Source organism: Pelophylax lessonae, assembly GCF_965119305.1.
Source record: "Pelophylax lessonae genome assembly, chromosome: 1".
Taxonomy (NCBI): Eukaryota; Metazoa; Chordata; class Amphibia; order Anura; family Ranidae; genus Pelophylax; species Pelophylax lessonae.
In genome coordinates, this window is record NC_138768.1 from 253,329,249 (window position 1) to 253,345,240 (window position 15,992).

At 44.7% G+C, this 15,992-nt stretch overlaps 1 protein-coding gene across 1 annotated transcript in view; it reads left to right on the forward strand.

Annotated features, from left to right (window-relative positions):
• Window positions 1-535: 535 nt before the first annotated feature.
• The window catches only part of LOC309562146 (E1A-binding protein p400-like), a 305,609-nt gene continuing 290,152 nt past the window's right edge, over window positions 536-15,992 (forward strand). The window contains exons 1-2 of the mRNA XM_082266271.1: window positions 536-633; window positions 13,301-14,675. Coding sequence (XP_082122397.1) covers window positions 13,341-14,675 — 1,335 coding nt within the window. The 5' untranslated portion in view covers window positions 536-633; window positions 13,301-13,340. The remainder of the gene's footprint in view (window positions 634-13,300; window positions 14,676-15,992) is intronic.

Below are 15,992 nucleotides of genomic sequence, written 5' to 3' on the forward strand. Positions count from 1 at the left end.
TGATGGCTAAGGCTGACGCGTTTCAAGGGGGGGACCCTCTTTCTCAGAGCCAAGAAACTGAATCGAACTAAAATTCAACAAAGTGTAAACAAATCGTTTTTTTGTCTCTGAGGAAGAGGGTTCTTCTTGAAACGCGTCAACCTTAGCCATCACGGACACCATCTGGTCTCCCTGCAGCATTGGAGCAGTCCAACAGTCCTGAAGGCTTTTTGTCATATGGTTATATTTGACACGGGTATTCACCACATGCATTTATATTATGTGTGATGCCTTGTTTTATCGATTCAATAAATGTTATAATGGAATTGCACTAGGTTGGTGCGCCCTTCTCTTGTTTTCATTGTCTTTATGTATGTTAGAAGTGTCAGAATGGACCCAAGTGGTTATTAAAACACTGTTGGTTTTCTCTTTTCTTACATAGTCCCTCGTGATCTCTGGACTGTACATAGAAATAGATGGGAGAACAGCAGTGTAGGAGAACACGCCCAGCGGCGCCCTCTGGCGGCGGACGAGGGAAGTCTTTGTTTAGTTATGTCCTGTGCCGGCCACCGCAGTGAGGGATCCTCCGGCGGAGATCCGGACTGCCTTTTGTGAGTGTGGCGGGCGGAGGAGCGGTGCTGGAGCGTGTTTGGGGTGAGTATGAGGAGCAGAGCGGTGCTGGGGGAGTGTGGCTGGGCTCGGGGAGGAGGGAGGTTCGGGCGGGTTGGTGATAAGGAGAACTTTCCGCACTCACACAAACAACGTGTAGTGGCGCCTCTTCTTCCTTATGTGAGTGTGTGTGCTCCCCTCCTCCCAGCGGGGGGCAGTGCGGGCCCGGAGAGGCCTGTTCTATCTCTCTGTGTTCTCTCTCAGTGTGTGTGGAAGCTCCGGAGAGAGGCAGACATGGCTCAGGCCTACACCGAGGCCCACACAGGGAACTTCCTACTCCTCCATTGTGTGTCTCGGCCTGAACAGACTGCCTGAGGGAGCGGGGGGGGGGTCATAGACCCGGAAGGGGGAGAGCTGTGCGGGATATAAACCTCCAGAGTCTGGCTGGTGGCAGTGTGTAAGAGGTACTGACTGACCAGCATTGTATGTACTGACCAGCATTGTATGTACTGACCAGCATTGTATGTACTGACCAGCATTGTATGTACTGACCAGCATTGTATGTACTGACCAGCATTGTTATGGACTGACCAGCATTGTTATATACTGACCAGCATTGTATATACTGACCAGCATTGTATGTACTTTACTACTGACCAGCATTGTTATGTACTGACCAGCATTGTTATGTACTGACCAGCATTGTTATGTACTGACCAGCATTGTTATATACTGACCAGCATTGTTATGTACTGACCAGCATTGTTATATACTGACCAGCATTTCAGGTTTAATGTTGAAAAATGTAAAGTAATGCACTTGGGTGTCAGAAACACGAAAGCAAGCTACTCACTAGGGGGGAACCTCTGGGTGAGTCTAGGATGGAAAAGGACCTGGGGGTACTGGTAGACAACAGGCTTGGCAGTGACATGCAATGCCAAGCAGCTGCAAGCAAAGCCAACAGAATACTGGGTTGTATAAAAAAAGGGGATTCACTCCAGAAATAAAGAGATTATTCTCCCGCTCTACAAGACTCTGGTCCGGCCACATCTGGAGTATGCTGTCCAGTTCTGGGCACCGATCCTCAGGAAGGATGTGCTGGAACTGGAGAGAGTCCAGAGAAGGGCAACAAAAATAATTAGGGGAATGGAGGACATCAGCTATGAGGAAAGACTACAAGCACTGAACCTATTCTCTCTGGAGAAGAGACGATTGAGGGGGGATATGATATCAATGTACAAATACTGTACTGGTGACCCTGGCATAAGGAACAAACTATTCAGAGTAAGGGAATACAATAAGACACGTGGCCACTCACTAAAACTAGAGGAAAGGCGGTTTAACCTTAAAATGCGTAAGGGGTTCTTCACTGTAAGAGCAGTAAGGATGTGGAATTCTCTTCCACAAGCAGTGGTATCAGCAGGGAGCATTGATAGTTTCAAAAAACTATTAGATGGGCACCTTAGAGACCACAACATACAGGGGTATACAATGTACGGTTAAAAGCAAAAACACACACATCATAGGTTGAACTGGATGGACTGATGTCTTTTTTCAACCTCACTAACTATGTAACTATGCATTGTTATATACTGACCAGCATTGTTATATACTGACCAGCATTGTATATACTGAGACAGACCACCCTGAGCTGCAGCTACTCACTCTTCCTTCTCTATACACCTATCTATGTACATACACCATACAATCTGATTGTACATTCTCAGCTGCACTACAACCAATGCCTATTTCTTGTCATTTTGGATAGAATAAGAGAGAATTTTACCCCCTGTCAGGATTCCTTTGCCATCTGTGTCCAATTAGGGAGATTTCCCTTCACTTCCTTTTCCATAGCCAAAACAGGAAGTGATTGGAAAACTTTCAAAGTGAAGAAATCCCAGGGATATTTCCCCTCTATTATCATTCTGGGGACAACCCAAAATTGTGATTTTTCTTTTGATAATGGTAAATGGGACAAAAAAAAAAAGAGGATGAATCGCCCCAACATGGGGATACAGATAGCTTTAAAAACCACTCTATCCAATAAAAAGTTTACTTTAAAGCGGAGTTCCGGCCACAAAATCGACATAATCGATTTTGTGGCCATCCGCTTGCTTTTCCCTACCTGAAAAGGAAATGGATAGTTACGATTTTTTTTTTTTTTACTTACCTTGTTATTGCAGAAAGATATACTCACCTTTCTTCCACTTCCTCCCTCGGCAGCTGCGGCCCGTGCCGTCACTTCCGGTTTGCAATGATTCCTGGGAGCTGAACGTCATCGCTCCCAGGAATCAATGCGATGGCACCGGCCCCGCTCGTCACTTCCGGGGCGACGCCGCATTCCCCGCTAAACAGCTTCTGGGCATGCCCAGAAGCTGTGGAGGAATGCGGCGCCACATAGGAAGTGGCGAGAGGGGCCAGTGCAGGTGCATTCTGGGAGAAGAGGACACGGAAGAGGACGCAAAAGGGGATCGCACTGGCTTCAGCTGCCCACAACAGAGATGGCAACGATGGAGAAGGAATTTTAACAGTGAGTATTTCTTCTTGCAGGTAAGTGCGAACCTGGACAGATCAGAGGCTAGCCATTGTGGAATGTACTAGCCCTGACTGTCCCGGGGTATTTTCATTGAAAATATTTTTTTGTGGCCGGAACTCCACTTTAATGGGAATATACAATCAGATTGTCGAGTGTATGGAAAGCTTAAAGTGGAGTTCCAGCCACACAAAAATATTTTCAATGAAAATACCCCGGGACAGTCAGGGCTAGTACATTCCACAATGGCTAGCCTCTGATTTGTCCCGGTTCGCACTTACCTGCAAGAAGAAATACTCACTTTTAAAATTTCTTCTCCAGCGTTGCCATCTCTGTTGTGGGCAGCTGAAGCCAGCGCGATCCTCTGTGTCCTCTTCCGTGTCCTTTTCTCCCAGAATGCGCCTTCACCAGCCCCACTCGTCACTTCCGGTGCGGCGCCGCATTCCTCCACAGCTTCTGGGCATGCCCAGAAGCTGTTTAGCGGGGAATGCGGCGTCGCACCAGAAGTGATGAGTGGGGCCGGTGCCGTCGCATTGATTCCTGGGAGCGCTGACGTTCAGCTCCCAGGAATCATTGCAAACCGGAAGTGACGGCGCGGGCCGCAGCTGCCGAGGGAGGAAGTGGAAGGAAGGTGAGTATATCTTTCTGCAATAACAAGGTAAGTAAAAAAAAAAATCCTAACTATCCATTTCCTTTTCAGGTGGGGAAAAGCAAGCGGATGGCCACAAAATCGATTATGCCGATTTTTGTGGCCGGAACTCCGCTTTAAGGTCCAGTGCATTTTTTTTTTATCAAAAATGCATGGAAAAAATGCATGGAAAGTAGGTTATATGGTTTTCAATGGCATAGTTCACACCAGTGCATTCCAGTTCCAGAACAAAAAGTAGAAAATGCTGCATTTTTTTTCCTGCATGGAACTGTACTGAACACGGAAAAACGCATCATAAACGCACGTGTCATTTAAGGTAAAAAAAAATATGCATCAAAAATGCGCATGCTAAGGCCCCGTGCCTCACAGGTCGCTCCAGTGTGAACGGGGACTAAAAAGGATCCAGAACGCTTTTCTGTTTTGTAAACAGGTTCCTAATGTGGAATTTTACTCATAACCTAAAAAAAATTAAGTTCTTTAGCAAGGTACGTACATTCCATATTAACCAATTAAAGACCAGGCCTGTTTCTGACCTTGATTGCCTACAAGTTGAAATCAGTATTTTTTTTTTGCTAGAAAATGACTCAGAACCCCAAAGATATGAGATATATATTATATTATTATTATTTTTTTAGCAGAGACTCCGGAGCATAAAATGGCGGTCTTCGCAATATTTTATGTCACATGGTATTTGCACAGCGGTCTTTTAAACGCAATTATTTGGGGTAAAAAATACACTTTGCTGAATCTAAAAACAAAAAACGAAACCGTAAAGTTAGCCCAATTTTTTTGTCTATTGTAAAAGATGATGTTACACTTTAAAATTGCACACACTTGTGTAATGGGGACAAACTACGGTACTTTTAAATCTCCATAGGCATTGCTTTAAAATTTTTAACTGTTACCAGTTTAGAGTTACAGAGGAGATCTTGCACAAATTATTGCTCTCACTCTAACGATCGTGGCGATACCACATGTGTGATTTGGGCACGGTTTACATTTGCGGGCGCAACTTACGTATGCGTTTTCTTTGGTGCACAAACACGCAGGGACGCTTTACATTTTTTTTTTCTTATTTATTTTAATTATTTTTTTGACGCTTTCTTTAAAAATAAAATTCCAGTTTGGAGTTAGAGGAGGTCTAGTGCTAGAATTATTGCTCTCGCTCTAACAATCGCAGCGATACCTCACGTGTGATTTGAACACCGTTTTCATTTGCGGGTGAGACTTACGTATGCATTTTCTTTGGCGGACAGGGGCGCTTAAAAAAAAAAAATAAATTAATAAAACATTTTTCTTGTTATGTATTTTTTACACTGTCTTTAAAAAAATCGAATTACTTTTATTGCTGTTTCAAGGAATGTAAACATTCCTTGTGAAAGGTACTCCTAATGGAGGGATCTTGGGTTCCAAAAGACACCAAACCCCTCCTCTGCACTTCAAAGTATTCAAAAAACCAAAATTGGTGTTTTTAAATATATTAGATTATTTTCAAATCGGTGCCAATGGCTGCCGTAAGTGACGTTGCTGCCGGGTTATTACATCAGAAACCTGATCAAAGCCGATTTTGGCTTTGCTCTGGTCTCTGGCCAGCCAGTGGCCGGAGACCAATGCCTCTAGCTGCAGGCGTTGCCCTCGTACAACCACTTCCTCATAATGACATGCAGGTACGTGATTTTGCAGGAAGTGGTTAATAACTATGCTACCAAAATTAGTGTGCTGTTAATTGCCTCCGGCATTGTTTCTTCTTGCTGCCATTTTGCTGAAGCCAAGAGCCTCTGAACAGCAGTAACTCATAAAGAGGAACCAAATACATTGATTTAACGGTTTCAGAAAACAATTACATTCCTGGAATGCCGGAATCCATAACTGTCACATTTGCTTGTGTCCTCAACCAAACTGCCAGACCATCAAATGTCTTGTGTCCTAACTGATCACGTTCAGCACCATGGCAGTTGCAATTCAAACAGAAGCAGCTGCCTTGGCTGTAAAGGATACAAGGGTTTATTTTGGCTTGGAGGCTGTCGGCTAATCAGCCTCTACAAACTTGGTAGTACCTAAAAATGGAAAGCAACTGAGCATGTGCAGAGCAGGGTGAGACATTGTATTACTGCATTTTAAACTGTATAGACCCTTATTTTTTAATGTTTAACCATTTAAGCCCCGGAGGATTTGGCTGCTAAACGACCAGGGGGTATTTTGCGATTCGGCACTGCGTGACTTTAACGGACAATTGCGCGGTCGTGCGACGCTGTACCTAAACGAATTTGGCGTCCTTTTTTTCCCACAAACAGAGCTTTCTTTTGGTGGTATTTGATCACCTGTGCGATTTTTTTTTTTTTTTTTTTTTTTTTTTTTTTTTTTTATCATGCGCTATAAACAAAAAAAGAGCGTCAATTTTGCAAAAATAGCAATATTTTTCACATTTTTTTATATGAAATTCCCCCCCAAAAAAATGTAAAAATCAAAATTTTTTTAACATTTTCGGCCAATTTGTTTTATGCTACCTATGTTTGGTAAAAAAAATCGCAAAAAGCGTATTTTGATTGGTTTGCGCAAAAGTTATCGCGTTTACTAACAAAGGGAAAGATTTTTGTAATTTTTGTTTTTTTTTTAACGCGTAATGGTGGCGATCTGCGATTTTTTTTTTTTTTTTTTTTTTTTTTTTTTTTTGCGGTACTGCGACATTGGGGCGGACAGATCGGACCCTTGACTGACATTTTTGACACTTTTGGGGTTACCAGTGACATTTCTACAGTAATCAGTGCTATACATATGCACTGTTACTGTAAGAATACACTGGTAGTGAAGGGGTTAACTTTATTTGGGAGGGAGGGGCTGTGTGTGTCCCTAGGGGCGTGCTTTCTACTGTGATTGGCCGTGGCTTGAGCTGTAAGGACACTGATCAACGGATCTACATAGTAGATCCGTGTGATCAGTGTCTTTACACCGAGGAGAATGACAGGCAGCTTGTTTACACAAGCTGCCTGACTTTCTCCCTCTCCCCCGCCGATCGCAGAGTGGCCGGCGGACATCGGGTCCGCCGGTCACACGCGCGGGGGGGTCCGTGACCGCGCGGGAGCGCGCCCGCTCGCTCCCCAGACCCTCCCAGGCTAGTGACGTACCGATACGTCACTCTGCCTGTGAGGGGCTGACCGCCGCAGTACATAGTCGTGCGGCGGTCGGCAAGCGGTTAAATAGCAATACCTGCAAAAAGGGCCAGCCTGAAGTAATCTACCAGGAGTGGAAAATTAAGTCATGCTAGATCACTGACAGCCTTGAAGTAGAATTAAACCTTCCTATCCTTTACAACCAAGTAAGCTGCTTCTGTTTGATCTGCAACTACCATGGTGCTGCACATGTGATCGCTTATGATACCAGCCATTTGATGGTTTGACAGTTTGAGGACACAAATGTGACAGTTAGCGATGCCGGCATTCCAGGAATGTAACTGTTTTTTTCAAACTGTTAAATCAATGGGTTTAGTTCCGCTTTTTGATTTACTGTGGTTCAGTTGCTCATGGCTTCAGGAAAATGGCAGCCTCCGGCAAGAAGAAGCAGGTACAATACTGGAGATAGCATAATTATTAATGTGGAATGTATGTTCCTTGCTAAAAAACATAATTTTTTTTTATCAAGTTGTTATGGGTAAAGTTCTGCTTTAATGTTCCACTTTGAAGTAGAACTTTTTGGATAGAGTAAGGGAGGGTTATAGCCCCTGTCAGGATTTATTTTCCCATATGGAAGATTTACCTTCACTTTCTGTCCCATAGCAAAACAGGAAGCGAGAGGAAATAATGTCGCCAATTTACAGATGAAGGAAAACAAATTGCAAAACGAGCAGCTAACAGTCAGATCTTAAAGCGGAGTTCCACCCAAACGTGGAACTTCCGTTTTAGGTAGTAATAACCCCCTGACATGCCATATTTGGCATGCCATTTTTTTTGGGGGGGGGGGGGGGGGGGGGAGCGGGTACCTAGTTTTGACAGGTACCTGCTCCCACTTCCGCTCGCAGCGCCGCGGCGCCCTGAACGGAAGTTCTCCTCTCCCCCTCCCTCCCTGCAATCTTCTGGGACATGTCCGAGGTCCCAGAAGATTGCCGGCCAATCAAGACGCGCAGTGCGTACCCGGCTGTGAAGCCGCAAACTGTCACAGCCGGGTGCCCACACCAGTGATGCCGGCGCCGCCGAGACCAGGGGGAAGAGGATCGAGGCTACGGGCAGCCGCATCGCTGGACCGTGGGACAGGTGAGTGAAAAGGCTGGAAGTCCGCTTTAAGTCAGCTCAAGACGTTTACGATCTCATGCTTTGCGCCAACATCATCTTCTCAGTTGGCATAAGATGACGTAACTCTTGTGCGAGAGAGTTTATCCATTTTGGCACCAAGCTGTGTGGAGAATGCACATGGAGTTGTACATGCACAGCTCAGTGTACACTCTAAGTCACCATTCCCACTACTGTGAGTTTTTAAGTGCTCTACAAGGGCACTTTCACACTGACGTTTTTCAGTTGGACCCAATCGGGCCAACTATTGTCCTCTATGGAGCGGCGGACATGTCCACTTACCCCCGCTGGCATCCAATCCGACCTGGGCCACCAAAAACAGATGGATGGGGATCTGTTTCCCATCCACCTAGCGAATCAGATCCACTTATAGAGAACAGTGGGCTGTGTCCGCTCTGGATAGCGGAGCAGATGCAGACCTGTTATCCGCATGCTCAGCGGGGATCAGCAGACAGATTCCCACTGAGCAGGCGGATCTGCTTGACGGAGGCACGCCGTCTGAAAGGGGCCTAAGTGTGTATATAGATTATGAATCAAGATTACTAAATACCGTAGTAGGTATGCACCAATACCGAGTATTTTCTGGAGTGCTTGTACTCGTGAAAATGCTCACGATACCAATACTTTGCGGTGCGACTTGCGTCCATATAAAATGTATGGGCGCAAATCGCACTGCAAGGAATCGCATGCGATTTGAACAGGAATGCAGTGTGATTCCTGTCCGAATCGCATGCTATTTACACCACTGCTTCTGTGTTTGTAAACCCAGTAAAGAAAGGAAAATGCCATGTAGTGCAGCAATAGCAATAGGCAGTTTATTAAAATGTTATAACTCACAAAGTAAATATCCAGGCAAATCCATATCTGCAGTGTCCCCGTCCTGCCGATGATGACCTGCAAACCACTGCTGCTGGAGAAGATGTCCGGTGGTCCGCCCCCAAGCTGACATCACTTTTGTCTTATACCCACAGAAGTTCCAGAACTTAGCCAACCATGGACCCTGGAGATGCTGACAGGGCTGGAGAAGTTCCAGGACTCCTGTGGGTATAAGGCAGAAGTGATGTTAGCTTGGGGGTGGAAATCTCCTCCTGCCCTGTGAGCACCTCCAGCGGCCGTGGTTTGCTATCATCCGCAGGACAGGGACACAGCAGATGTGAATTTGACTAGATATTTACTTTACTGGGTTCATGCACACCTGAGCGGTGGCGAAAAATGCATGCGTTTGGAACAGGAATCGCACTGCATTGCTGTTCAACTCACATGTGATTCTTTGTAGTGTGATTTGCACCTATTAATTTTATATGGACGCAAATTGCACTGCAAAGTATTAGTACTCAATATCGGTGTGTACTTGACTGAAAGTATCGGTATTCGTACTCACCGCTGGTGAAGGTCCCAGGGATCCAGGAGCCAGCTAGTGTTAAGGGGGTGCCTAGTGAGAGGGCCCTGAAGTGTCAGAGGGGGTGCCAGCGGTTGGGCCCTGAAGAGTTAAGTGTACAGAGTGCAGTGTACAGTGTTAGGAGTTGCAGCAGCACAAGCAGTTACAAGGAGATACCTCAGTCAGTGAAGGGCTGGAGGGAGCTGTACCGGACTTTTGACCTAAACAGATTGTTAGGAGTCAAGTGTCATATAGTCCAGGATCTTCTGAGTTAATCTGAGTATTAAAGAGGAAGTAAACCCTCCTCGGAAAGTTGTACCTATAGGTAAGCCTATATTAAGGCTTATTTATAGGTACTGTAAATATCTCCTAAACATGCACCGTTTAGGAGATATTTACCTTTCATGCAGCCAGTGACGTCACTGGCGCATGCGCTCTGAAGGACCGGCCGCTCGTGCCGTTCCTCCAGAGTCCCATGCCGTGACTGTTGGCTCCCGTGCGCGGGAGTGACGTCACCGCGGCTCCGGCCAATCAGATGGCCGGATGCCGCGATCCCGGAAGACGGGCGACTGAACATGTCGCCCGTCATACAGGTGAGTGAGCGGCACGACGGGGGCTCGTTCTGAGGTAAGTATTTCATAATGAGCTAGTATGCGATGCATACTAGCTCATTATGCGTTTCTCTTGCAGGTTGTAAAAAAAAAAAAAACTTTCAAACGAGTTTACAACCTCTTTAAAGTCGAAGTTTCAGCACAGTTCAGCAGAACAGGCTCTTCGAGCGCCAGGGAGCGTTGGCTGGCATTCAGCTGGCGTCAAGACAGCGCTAATAGGCATTTTTCTGTACAGTGTCCCAGTTGAGCCTAGTTGAGCCAGAGGAGTATCCCACTCATTCCCTTCTCCCATCCCCATTACAAAATAAACAAAACAAACCAAAGATGCCGGAATGGTCATTGTCTCAGTTTTCACACTTGGGTTTTCAACCTAAATGTGTTGGAAGTGTTACCGGTATCAATGGCAGACCCACATCAGGCGCAATGCCTGGAAATATTGCTACACACAGAAATGCGCATAATTTTCCTGTGCAATCCACATGCGACATGCGTTTTTGGGTGTTGTTAACATTGCACTGACCTCCAGTGCAGATCACAGGTGCAGTGCATTTTTGAATGTGGTGCAGAAAACGTTCACGGATTGCAGGTTTCCCGCACCACGTTCTAGTGTAAACGGGAGCTTAACTGCGCATCTTGACACATTAACCACATGTTATCTTGGCTCTTGCTTGCCGTGAGTTGCTTTTTTGTGTCTGTTCTGTCACAGATGAACACAGGGATCCTGTGTTCCTGCTATTCAGGAACACAGGTCTCTGTGTTCATCTAGTGCAGGGATCTCAAAACTACGGCCCTCCAGCTGTTGCAGGACTACACATCCCATTAGGTATTTTAAAACTCTGACATTCACAGACGTGGCTAGGCATGATGGGAATTGTAGTTCCTGAACAACTGGAGGGCCATAGTTTGTAGACCCCTGATCTAGGGAGTCCATCCCTCATACAGTTAGAAAGCACCCGCCTAGGGACACACTTAACCCTTTGATCGCCCCTGGTGTTAACCCCTTCCCTGCCATTGTCAGTACAATATCAGTGCATATTTTTAGCACTGGCTACTGTAGTAATGTCACTGGTCCCCTCAAAAGTGTCAGGTGTTTGATCTGTCTGCCGCAATGTCACAGTCTTGCTAAAAATCGCTAATCGCCGCCATTACTATAAAAAAAAAAAAATTCTAATGCCATAAATCTATCCCCTAGTTTTTAGATGTGAGAACTTTTTTCCCAAACCAATCAATATACACTTATTGGGATTTTTTTTTTTTTTACCAATAATATTTAGCAGAATACATATTGGCCTAAAATTATATAAAAAAAATTAGCTTTTTTATTATTTTTTTTTTTATTGGCTGTGTTTTATAGCAGAGTTTCAGAATTGTCACTCTTTTTTTTGATGATCAAATACCACCAAAAGAAAGCTCTATTTGTGGGAAAGAAATTACATACATTTTCTTTGAGTACAGCATTGCACAACTGCACATTTGTCAGTTAAAGTGCCGTATCCCAAAAAATAGCCTGGTCATTACGGGGGTAAAACCTTCCGGTCCGGAAGTGGTTAAAAGAAAATTCCAAATTTTGGCTTGTTCTCAGAACTGTGATCGTGTTCCAATAAGGACACTAGTTTTGGTGACAACTAGGGATTCCCTCACTTTGGAGGGATTTGCAGGGAAACTTCCCATGTACATAGCTACGTTCCTGCATAGAATTGGAAGTGAAGTAATGTGTAATATGACTTTTTTTTTTTTTTGCAAATAAATTCTAATTAGATTAGAAATTGTAATCCCTTTTAAAAAAGAAGGAAATTGATCATAGTAACAGAACACTATTAATATTTAGTTATTTTAACCACTTGCCGACTGCCTAACGCCGATCTACGTCGGCAGTCAGCCCCTCACAGGCAAAGTGACGTAGGGCTACGTCACTAGCTTGTGAGGGTCTAGGGAGCGAGCGCGCGCCCCCGGAGGCGCGCTCCCGCGTGGTCACGGACCCCCCCCCCCCGCGCGTGTGACCGGCGGACCCGATGTCCGCCGGTCACTCGGCGATCGGCGGGGGAGAGGGAGAATGTCAGGCAGCTTGTGTAAACAAGCCACCTGTCATTCTCCTTGCTGTTAGGATACTGATCACTCGGATCTAGTATGTAGATCCGTTGATCAGTGTCCATACAGCTCAAGCCCCAGCCAATCACAGTAGAAAGCATGCCCCTAGGGATACACACAGCCCCTCCCTCCCAAATAAAGTTAACCCCTTCACTACCAGTGTATTTTTACAGTAACAGTGCATATATATAGCACTGATTACTGTAGAAATGTCACTGGTAACCCCAAAAGTGTCAAAAATGTCAGTCAAGGGTCCGATCTGTCCGCCCCAATGTCGCAGTACCGCAAAAAAAATCGCAGATCGCCGCCATTACACGTTAAAAAAAAAAAACAACAAAAATGACAGAAATCTTTCCCTTTGTTAGTAAACGCGATAACTTTTGCGCAAACCAATCAAAATACACTTTTTGCGTTTTTTTTTTTTTTTTTTTTTTTTTTTTTTTTTACTAAACATATGTAGCATAAAACAAATTGGCCGAAAAAGTAAAAAAATTTTGATTTTTTAATTTTTTTTTGGGGAATTTCATATAAAAAAATGTGAAAAATATTGCTATTTTTGCAAAATTGACGCTCTTTTTTTGTTTATAGCGCGTGATCAAAAAATCGCACAGGTGATCAAATACCACCAAAAGAAAGCTCTGTTTGTGGGAAAAAAAGGACGCCAAATTCGTTTAGGTACAGCGTCGCACGACCGCGCAATTGTCCGTTAAAGTCACGCAGTGCCGAATCGCAAAATACCCCCTGGTCGGAATGGGGGTAAAATCTTCCGGGGCTTAAGTGGTTAAAAATGGTATCGATAATCACATTGCATGGAAATCCTTTTTTTATCCAAAATATTTGTGTGTATTTCTAGAAAGACAAGCTTTCCTATCCCATTTGATTGTGAACAGATCGCTGTGAGAATTTTGAAGATTTGGATTCATATATGGTGTTCATTTTTCCACTGCTGTGCTAAATTTTTTTATATGTTGTAATCCTTTTTTTTTTTTTTTTGAACCTGGAAAAAAATTGCTTTGTTTTTATTTTCTTTTGTATATAAAAGATGTTATTGAACACAAGTGGATTTTGTATGACTGTGAAAAACGATTGCGACCATATTCTTTTCTGTTTTTGCTCTTGTGTTCCTTATGATTTATATCAAAGCTAATTATGTTGTTTTTAATTTTTCAGGATTACATAGATTGAATCGTGCTTGGGGGCTGGGGTTATAATGCCCCATGGTAGCAGTCCCCAGGATACTCAATCTACACCTCAACCACCTAAAAACAGCTCAGGGAATGATGGAGAGCAGCAAAGGTCTCACAAGGCCACACCCCAATCTCCTGCACAGTCCTTTACACCAGCAGTCAGTTCTGCTGGACCACAGTCACCCAGCTACCAAATACAGCAACTCATAATGAGCCGTAATCCAGTTGCCGGTCAGAATGTGAACATTACATTACAGAATGTGGGGCAGGTGGTGGCTGGTAACCAGCAGATTACTCTGACTTCACTACCACTAGCAAGTCCAGCCTCTCCTGGGTTTCAGTTCAGTTCCCAGCCAAGAAGGTTTGAACATGGATCTCCTTCCTATATTCAGGTCACTTCCCCAATGTCTCAGCAAGTCCAAACACAGAGTCCGACACAGCCCAACTCTGTGCCAATCCAAGCAATACAAGGAGTTCGAACAGCAACAACTGGAGCTAGCTTGGGAATGTGCAGCCAGAGTCCCACTCATGGATTTGTGGATGCAAGTTTGTTTGTCAGGCAGCTTAGTCTTGGTGCTTCTGGCACTGGGCACTTTGTCTTTCAGGAAGGCTCTGGAATTACTCAGATAGCACCGGGAACACAAGTGCATCTTCCTTCTAGCACCTCCACACCAGTTCAGACTCGTACTTTGTTGCACTCCAATTCACAGCCTGCTGGGACCGTTCATCAATTTGGTTCACAGAATACTGTTGCAGCAGGAACTGGTATACAAACCTTGGCAACTCCAAGCCACCTAACGGCCACAAATATACCAACTCAAATAAGCAGTATTATACAAGGACAGTTCATTCAGCAGCCACAAGTTATACATAGCCAGCAGCTGGGAAGGACCATCAGCTTTGATAGGACTTCTGGAGGTATGATAGCGGGTGTTGCGGGGACATCGACCTATGGTGTATCATCACAACAAACTCCAACAAGTCCATCTCGGGCTTCTGCTCCTCAGGGACTGTCTAGTCTTCCTCTGACTCCAACAATGAGTAGTATCTTTAAAAAGCAACCTAAAAGGCTCGAAGAGATCCCACCTGCAAATGCTGAAGTTGCTCAGTGGAGAAAACAGTGTTTGGATCATCACTATAAAAACATGATAGTCCTCAAGGAAAACTTTAAGGAGTATCTGATTGAAATATTCTTTCTGCAGCAGTGTCAAGGAAACATGATGGATTACCTGGCATTTAGAAAGAAGCCACCATTATCCCTGCAACACTTTCTAAAACAAAATGATTTGGATCTAGAAGTAGAAATGGAAGTGGAAGAGGAAGAAGTGCAAAACAATTCTTTGGCCATTGCAATTCCAGTAAGTTTGTTTACTTTGCTTCATGATAAATGGTTGAGAGATGTTGCACTTAAAAGCATATGTAATTGTAAATCCTGAAAATGAGCTTTTCCTATTTGATTTCTATATGTGTATTAAATGTACTAGGGTTTCACCAATACCATTTTTTACCGGCGAGTACGAATACCGATGCTTTCGGTCAAGTACTTGCTGATAACTTTTGCGGTGCGTTTTGAGCCCATACAAAACGAATTGGCTCAAATCGTACTCCAAAGAATCGCATTAGATTTGAATAGGAATGCGGTATGGTTCCTGCACGAAATAACATGCGGTCCCCCGAACTGCTCCTGTGTGAATCCAGGCTGAGGTCACTATGATAACCCTGGGTTCTCATGGTAGAGGTGGGGGAAACCGCATTTGATTTGGACAGGAATCGCACTGCATTTCTGTGCAAATCACATGTGATTCTTTACTGTGCAAATTAAGCCTGCTAATTTTGTATGGGTTTAAATCGCACCAGATTATTTTCAGGTATTGGAGCATTTATGTAACTGTAAATACTTAGTATTGGGAACTGTATCGGTGCAACCCTATATCATAACCTTAAAGTGGTTGTAAAGGCCCAAGGTTTTTTACCTTCATGCATTCTATGCATGAAGGCAAAAAAACTTCTGTGAGCAGCAGCTCCTTAATACTCAACTGAGCCTCATCTCGATTCAGCGATGTGCACAAAAGCCTCGGCTGTCCCGGGTCTCTCCCTCATTGGCTAAGACAGCAGTGGTAGCTATTGGTTCCTGCTACTGTCGATCACAGCCAGTGAGCCAATGAGAAGAGAAGGGAGGTAGGCGGAGCCACGCTCTGTCTGTGAATGGACACACGGAGCAGCGCCTTGGGAGCAAACTTGCGCAGGTGCCCCCCATAGCACGCAACTTGCTATGGGGGTACCCGAGCAAGCTCACTCTAAAGCACTAGGCAGGATGGAAGGGCCAGGAGCGCCGATGGGTGACCTGAGAAGGGGAGGATCTGCACTGCTCTGTGCAAAACCACTGCACAGAGCAGGTAAGTATGACATGTTTATTATTAAAAAAAAATAGAACCTAAAATGTGACTTTAAGAGCCCATTCACAATTAGCGCGACTTGTCAGCCTGACAAGTTGCGGTATGTCGCGGTCCATTAAGTAGTACAGGACCCGTTCTAAAAGGAGCGACACAAGTCGCTCCGACTTAGAAAAAGGGTCCTGTACTACTTTGGGGCGACCTGGAGGTGACTTGCATAGACTTCCATTATGTGAAGTCTCTGCAAGTCGCGGTGCACGTGACTTCACAGGTCGCCCCCCG